This window comes from Primulina huaijiensis, unplaced genomic scaffold, assembly GCF_012295235.1.
Source record: "Primulina huaijiensis isolate GDHJ02 unplaced genomic scaffold, ASM1229523v2 scaffold39283, whole genome shotgun sequence".
In the NCBI taxonomy this organism is placed as follows: domain Eukaryota; kingdom Viridiplantae; phylum Streptophyta; class Magnoliopsida; order Lamiales; family Gesneriaceae; genus Primulina; species Primulina huaijiensis.
The window spans coordinates 1-8773 of record NW_027359231.1 but is presented as its reverse complement, the minus strand read 5'-3'; the positions used below and the strand labels follow the sequence as shown (position 1 = coordinate 8773).

At 32.1% G+C, this 8773-nt stretch overlaps 1 protein-coding gene across 2 annotated transcripts; it reads left to right on the top strand.

The window, feature by feature from the left end:
- The first annotated feature begins 3141 nt into the window (after positions 1-3141).
- Positions 3142-6794, top strand: LOC140969008 (2,3-bisphosphoglycerate-dependent phosphoglycerate mutase 1-like). 2 transcript variants are annotated; one of them, XM_073430227.1, is made up of 9 exons: positions 3142-3565; positions 3831-3873; positions 4479-4756; positions 4856-5079; positions 5305-5423; positions 5517-5673; positions 5755-5856; positions 5944-6063; positions 6547-6794. In XM_073430227.1, exons 3-9 carry the CDS (start codon positions 4486-4488, stop codon positions 6589-6591), a joined length of 1038 nt encoding a protein of 345 aa, XP_073286328.1. In that variant the 5' UTR covers positions 3142-3565; positions 3831-3873; positions 4479-4485; the 3' UTR covers positions 6592-6794. The 2 variants fall into 2 exon arrangements, with proteins under 2 accessions (XP_073286328.1, XP_073286327.1); XM_073430226.1 differs by lacking the exon at positions 3831-3873.
- Positions 6795-8773: the final 1979 nt, after the last annotated feature.

Below are 8773 nucleotides of genomic sequence, written 5' to 3'. Positions count from 1 at the left end.
GCCACCTAGGTCTTATCATCAATGAAGTTGTGTTTTGATTCGGATGGAAAAAAATTGAATAAAGAAAACGATTTGAACGATGAATTTGAAATAATACTAATTTCGAATGTATTTGAAATATACAAGTATTTTTTAAAATACTTTATATATCTTGCTCGCACAATATGTTGGCAATAACACTAAAACTTATCATAAAAATTCTTGTGAGACGGTCTCACGGATCATCTATGAAAAAATATTACTTTTTATACTAAGCGTATTATTTTTTATTGTGAATATCGGTAGTGTTGACTCGTTTCACAGATAAAAAATTGTGAGACTGTCTCACGAGAAACCTACTCAAAACTTATTGTAATTGTCGATATTTTTTCATTATATTATATAATTTTTTGAATAAAAAGAAATAAAACACCCAAAAAAATGGTGCCTACTGTAAATTTTTTTATGGAAAATGTACCTCTATAATTTCTTATCGCCTAATAAACCAAAAACAAAAAAGAAGAAGAAAAAAAAAAGCAACGAAAGAGAGAGAGAAATAAAAAGAGAAGCTTGTGTGTCTGTGTGAGAGTGGATCTGCTCGTGCGGTGACGACTGCTTTTCTAAATAATATACAGTCCCATTATTTTTCGAGACCCTGAAAATGAATTCACCAGCTCACTGTCTGCCCGATTTACAACATACATATATATAATAATATATAATTATAATTATTATGCTTTTAATATATATATATTATTATATACTAATTAATTACGTGGCCTTGTATAGATCTCCGTCTTCTAATTTCTTTTGTATTTTTCTCAGGCAAAAACTTGTGTAAGACTGTATCACGGGTCGTATTTTGTGAGACGTATATCTTATTTGGGTTATCAATGAAAAAATATTACTTTTTATGCTAAGAATATTACTTTTTATTTTGAATATTGGTAGGATTGACCCGTCTAACAGATAAAGATTCGTGAGACCGTCTCACAAGAGACCTACTATTTTTCTTATCATTATATGATCAGTTCAGTAACAAACCTTTTTTTTTTTATTATGACTACATCGGGAGACTCAATCTTACGACCTAGGGCGAATTGGAATGGGGTGAGACCGCTTGGGCTATCTACGGAGTCTCAGTTCAGTAACATTTCACCTTCTAAAACTTGTCTTTTTTCATGATCGAAAACTAAATTTCTTTTTCGTATCTGATTCATGAAAATCGCCATGGTACTTATATAGACAATGGACACGGAAATAATATTATTGACATATGATGGATCTTTGCGTTTCCCGGAGGAATCGAGTAATGCGAATGAAAATTTATCTGTGTCGCCCGAGAATTATTGGTTATAACAGATAAAGGTAACAAGTAATTAGAGAATAGCGAATATGAATAATCTTCTACAGAGTGGCCCAAGAAATCGAAGACATGCAGAAGCCCATTTACAAACCCACACTTGCTAAAAGCAGCCCGTTAGGTATCTTCTCTAAACACATGAATGGATACAGTGAGTACCAATGACTATTATGTGTCTATGTGTGTGTATCATCCTTGCCACTGGAGCAAGAATCTTTGGCGGAATCATTATAATACTACTAGTATGTTATTACTCGTTTTTACTTTAACAAAAATTTTCATGTGACATCATCCGAGTCAATTTTGTGAGATATGTATCTTATTTAGATCTTTCATTGAAAAATATTATTTTTTATGCTAAAATTATTGCTTATGATTGTAAATATGAGCATGATTGATATGTTTCATAGATATACATATGTGAGATCGTCGATCTACTATTTTAATTTTTATATACATTATTATTTAAAAGAGAAAAAAAAAAGGTTGGGGGAAAAAAGTGGTTGTGACCAAGCCTCGTGCATTAAGTAGTGCTCAATTCAAATCTAACCCCAACAGCTGCATACTTTTATTGAGAGTCGTGGTGGTTGGAACATGGAATACAAGGCAAAATCACACATCAGATTTCCCGAAATCCAAATCAATCATGTGAATAATTGAAATGATTGAAATGAACATGCTAATTTCTCATTCGTGAAATCACTTCATATTGTAATTTTTTTTTAGGGTAGGGTGAGCAAATATCAGGTAAGAAAAAAAAAAGAAATGAATTCTTATATAAAAAAATTATAGTTAATGATAACGGTGCAACTCAAATCTTTTAAACAGTATAATAGCTCAATCTCCATGTTTCGATTGATCTATCCAAGTATTTGGATGTTTAGTATATGTTAATTTTGTCCTATTATTTTAAACCGAGGTCATGTCATAGTTAATCAAGTGTTTTCTTTCTATAAAAATAATGTAAATTTACGTTTGGTTCTCTCTAATACGTACAATATCGCAAAAAAAAAAGAAAAAGAGATGATGTCCAGGTTACATAGCCCCAACGACCTTCCAATCGGCGAACTCAAATGATTTAATTTCGCAGCATAATTTGAAGCGACTCTATCTTTGCTCTAAACAACAATAAATCAGAAAACATAAAGAATTAGTCAGTTTTGGCTATTGATATTTATATATTTTCTGCCGTCACAATTTGTCAAATTCTAAACGCTTCTGAAATTTCTCAGAATTAGTCACATTTTATCAACTAATGATAGTATGAAATTTCTCAAGAAAAAAAGAGTTAGACTAATTGCTTTTAATTAAAAATTTGTGTTTCGATTTCATCCATTTTCTTGGATTATGGGTGTGAAATAACGAATTGAGTCAAATTTGAAGAAAATTTTAAAGTTTTAATTTGGATATAAATATGTATATTTGAACTCGAGTTCGATTCAAAAATTTTAATTTTTTGTTCGAATATATTCTAATGAAAGCTCGAGTTCGAATTCGACTCGAAATATTCGAACTTGTTTGCGAAATACTCTAAAATAAAAACACAATATATTTATTTCATATATAATTATATTATATTAATAAATATTAATGATATTTTGTTGTTCACAAATTATCGAACAAAATAATTTGAGATCGACTTTGATTAAAAAAAATTCGAACATGTTTGAGTTTAGTTCAAATTCGATAATTTAAAAAAGAGAGAAATATTTGTTGAAATGATAATTAGTTTACACCCTGTTTTGGACCTATAACATAAAATAATGTACAAAAGTCTAGCTACCTACCCAAGCGAAGCCAAAACAAGAACAAAACAAAGAAACAAGAAAGAGCAAGAGCCGCCAAGCTTTGCCCGACTGTTAGCGACACCAAATCGCCAACCTCATAAGGAATGAAAGAGACGCCGCTCTTGATTTCTTTGAAATGAAATATCCCTTTCTCATGTTATTTTTCTCCTAACAACTCGATTGCGTCCAGGATTATACAACTACCCAATTCGCATCTCGATTTCCATGGATTTATCAGTCAATTCTTTAGATTTTCAGCTCAAAAAAATTGTTGAACGGAAACCATGCGATGCATAAATGCGCTGATGCAATAAAGTTGATGCCAAAGCCATTTTTTCCTCCGTCAAGAATCCTTGGAATAAGCTCTGCCTCGGTTTCGTCGCAACCATCTTGAGATTCTTCCTTTCATTTTGCCATAGCATTTGTATATATAGCTGTAAGATCTGTCTATCTTTTATTTCTCTATAATAGTAGCTGTAAGATCTGTCTATCTTTTATTTCTCTATAATAGTATCTGTTTTGCACCATGTAATATTTCTTTTGGATATTTATTAGTGTAAGTTGCATTTTTCTTTGATTTTATTTTCTGGGCTCTTCTTCTTTTTTTTTTTCCTTTTAATTTTTGCTGTTTATCGTATCCATTTAATTTTGTCGATTCGTATTTCATATTTGTTAATGAAACTTCAGTTATGGATGTATAGATTTGGGCTTCTTTTTACTGGAAGGTGTAAACGTCAGTCTATTGTATGATCTTTATTTATTTGTTAGATCTTTTTTTGTATCTCCCGTGTATATAGTTTTCTTGATTTGTTCAAATCGATCGCTTTCGAGCTAAGCAGTTTGCATTGGTTAGGAAATATTCGTAGCTTTGCACCTCTTCTTGATAGAGAATGAAAGGGGTTCTTTCTCTGGTTCTCTCCACTTTAGATGCATTCATGTAAATGGCTAGTGTAATTAGTGAGATTAATGAATTATTTAGACCTTATCATTGAACCTGAACCTATGTTGATATATTTCTTCCTTTCAACGAAACCTATGCATGTGCCAGAATAGATGTTTGAATGCTTTACTGATCACTAGGTGAAAAAAGAATCAAACTTTCTCGAGTAGTTATTTTGTAAAACGGTTTCACGGGTCTTTATTCGTGAGTTGTGTCAATCATAACCATATTTACAATTAAAATAAATATTTTTGGTATAAAAAGTAATACTTTTTCACGAGTGATTCAAATAGAATACTCGTGTCACAAAATTCACCCGTGAGACCGTGTCACATGAGTTTTGTGAACTTTTTATCATGCAAATAGTTAATACACTTGTATTTAAACTTATTTGATTACCTTGGTTCAGATTTAAAATGGCCGCAACGTCATTTCACCAAGCAATAGCTACTATACCATCTCGTGGTTACTTCAATACTACCTGCGGCAATCAAGAGAATGGAAATGCTTCTTTGAAGTTGATCTCAAAAGGTTTCAGGCTAGATGTCGCAATGTTGAGAACAGGAACTTATCGCTCTAAAAAGCAAAGTTTTTGTGTGATACAAGCCACAGGCTCTCAGACTACAGTGTTTGACCCTGTTTTATCCCCGTCGAATGGCACGCCAAGTGACTCCAAAAAGAAATCAAGTAATGTGAATCTTGCTGAAGATGAGATAGCTAACAATACTTGATAAGATTTTCTTCAAGTAGAATCTTAAAGGGTGTAAATTTCAAATATGTTTCCAGACGAAGCTGCATTGATCCTGATTCGGCATGGAGAGTCTATGTGGAATGAAAAGAATCTATTCACGGGTTGTGTTGATGTGCCTTTAACCAAGAAAGGTGTGGACGAGGCTATCGAAGCTGGTAAAAGAATCAGCAATATACCAGTCGACATGATCTACACTTCTTCTCTTATTCGAGCGCAGATGACTGCCATGCTTGCCATGACTGAACACAGACGTAAGAAGGTAAATTATCAAATATTTTTCTGGGAGCAACAATTTAATGCTCTTTTTTTCTGATGGGTCTCACTATTTTCAATCTGCATTGCTGTCGATTACCTTTTTAAACCTCGAAAAGATAATGTAGCCATTTAAATACCTTTGTCTTGACTGTTATTCGTGCTCAAATATTGAGGAAATGAGTACTTTTGCAATACCTTGACTTGTCAAAACACATTAATCTCCATATAGGTTCCAATTATTTTGCATGATGAGAGCGATCAAGCGAGAGCTTGGAGTCAAATCTTTAGTGAAGAAACAAACAAGCAGTGTATTCCAGTTGTAATGGCTTGGCAGCTAAATGAAAGAATGTAGGTGTTTTGACTTCTGTAACATGCTATTTTAGAAATATTATTTGCCCCTTTTTGCTCTCTGTTTGTTACCTTGGTGTTTGACCTATACAGGTACGGAGAATTACAGGGTCTTAATAAGCAGGAAACAGCAGACAGATATGGAAAAGAGAAAGTTCATGAGTGGAGACGTAGCTATGATGTGCCTCCTCCTAATGGTGAAAGTTTGGAAATGTGTGCTGAGAGAGCCGTTGCCTACTTTAGAGAAAATGTAAGATTGATATGAATCCTGTCTATCATGTTATTTTATGCTGATTTATGGAAGTACGATAATGAATATCTTGTTAAACAGATTGAACCACAGCTTCTTCTGGGGAAAAATGTCATGATTGCCGCTCATGGGAATTCGCTTAGATCTATTATTATGTATCTAGACAAACTGACTTCTCAAGAGGTGCAATTTTTCGGCTGAATTATTTAGACCATCACATTTTGTTTGTTTCTTTGTAATGAAAAAAGGTCACATCTTTCTCTTCGTCAGGTTATCAGTTTGGAACTATCGACTGGGATACCAATGCTTTACATTTTTAAAGAAGGGAGATTTATTCGTCGGGGTAGTCCAGTGGCACCAACTGAAGCAAGTGTTTATGCTTACACTAAGGTATACCACTCTTTTGGTAAAAAGAAGAAATATTGTTTATAAATGCATACCATAACTACTTTTTAGAGATGTGTATCTGACTCGAATTCTTGTCAGGGAATTCTGTACTTCGCACACAAAAGAACTTTCTGATCAAATCATATTTTGATTGAACATTGATGCGCTAAATTTATTAGTCCTGTAAAATCACAACTGTCCGATGTCATAAATCTCGTGCTAATGAACTAGTTATAATGAGGAATAGCTATGTACTTCATACTTCATCGTCAAATTAGTTGGAGTTCACTAAGATATCATCTCCATTGTAGTGATGAGTTTGAGCTTAAAATCTACATCATTCCCGAATCATTTGAGATCATGCATGATAGTCTCGTGGTCCCTTCTCCTTTTCTCCGAGTCTTTTATTCATTCATTTGATTTCTGCTTTCCGCATTTCGTTGAATTGACCAAGTTTTTTGAGTATGTCTGTCTTTGGATTCACAGGGTTTGGCCCTATACAGGCAAAAGTTGGATGAGAAGCTCTCATAAATTTAAGAAGCTGCGTTGTTAAATACTATTGAAACTCCAAATGAACATAAATATATTCGTAGATTGTATTTTTGTGTCCTTGATTAGATCTTGTACGTTTGTAACAGGTTGTGTGTGTGTACTCTGTGAAGGACCTCCTCGTTTAATAATATTTTTCCATGTGTGTGAAGATCTTTAAACAGTCTTTAATAATAAATTTCTTGGGTCAACATGACACGATATGAATAAAGGTAGACAAATTTTCAAATATTAGAATACGATATATATAACAGATTTAAAATTCTACAGAGATTAGAGTTTTAGTCGTCAAAAAATTTACTCACATTGGGATTCTTCTCCAATAAATATCAGTTTTCGGTGATTGTTTATTCATTTACATATTTACTCATTCAAAACACATAGTACTCTCTTTATTTTCTTATTATTTGATTCGATCGTCAGAAGCACTACGCCGGAACAACCTTTCGGCCTCGTTCTAACGTTCATGTTTGTGTTTCAAGACCCGAAGGTCATTTACTCATTAAAATCTGATCTCCCAGCAGACCGCACGATTTCTATCAACATCATATAATAAAAAATATAAGACTTAAAAAACTAAATATAATTAAAAATATAACTTCTTGATCCTAACACATATAAAAATGACTTACGAATTACTGTGGCAATAATATATATACCTTCTGCCCAGAAAATATTATTGACATTTCGAATCCGATAAAAGTTTTTCTTGCTTGAACATATCTTCAGTGTTCTGCATATTATCTATTGTGTGGTTTGTTTGCTGTTACATAATATATCTGACGTTTACCCATTACACATCCAAAGAATAATGAACGAATTAATCTCGGCCACAAAACACTAATCGTGATAAACTATTTGTCAGATTCGTATAGTTTTAATTTTACTATCAAAGTAGTCAATCATAAAAAACATTTGAATTAAGTACTCTATCAACAAATATGAAAGGTCGGCACGCAATATAATGACATTTGATGATACATGGGTTGGTTGTGTGGGCGTGTATCGATATTATTGCAACACATTTCAGGACAGTTGTTTCTTTCTTGTAAAAACAGATTTCTCCATTTCGTTATCTTCTTACCCTTCTGATAATTACTTTTACCAAACCTATATAGAGTAAAATAACCCTACAGCCGGGTCGACCCTCGGGCTAAGACTTCTTGTTTTGCTAATCCTGTGGGCGATGATGGCTTATATACTCCATAACCGATGACATATATATCTTAAAATATAATGTTTTATACAAGATTTTGACATGAGCTAGATGATAAAAAGTGAGATTTCTATCATACGAATAGGGTTTTGCCCCAAGTGTAAGATCAACTACCATGTTTAGTTGACTGTGGGATCTATCATAGACTGTACATAGAAAATTTCTTAATGTATTTCCTTTAAATAAAAAGAATGTAACCCTTCGACGTATACTAAGACGTCGCTTGATAGATTCGGCTAATAAATTTAATAAACAAATACACTAAGACTTCGCGATATGATAGATTCGGCTAATAAATTTAATAAAAAAAATTTACGTGTGATCATATTACCTTAATATCTTTGTATTTGATAAGTATCAAGTCCTCGTCCATTTCATGGTTGCTCTCTTCATCTTCACCGTCATGTGACAAAGAAATGAGGGATAGATATTTCGTTTCTTATTTATCCGAACAGCAATTACGACGCTTAAAATTGTCGTCGGACTATCGGACTGATATATAATATATTTATTGTGATGAAAATAAAATGGTGGTTGTATTACTCATATATTTTAAGGAAAGTTGGTAATTAATCGTGGACAATTAAATATAAATACAGATCAACATTTGACAAAAACTTCTTCAAGTTTCCATATATTTTCTCCAATTAAGTCATCTCCAACCACAAAATCTATTTTTGTGCAAATTTTACACTAAAATAGTGCGATTTCTGCACCAAAAACAACATCTATCTCCAACTCATTTATTTCAAATCTTACACTAAAAGAATATTCTCGAAATATTCCTTTTATTTTACATATATTTTGATTATTATATTTTTAATTATGACTACTGTTTTATTATTAATAAATTTAAATAATAATATAAATAATAATTATTAATAAATTTACAATAATTAAATTAAATTAGTCCTTAATTAATAATAATTAAAATAAATAAATAAATAT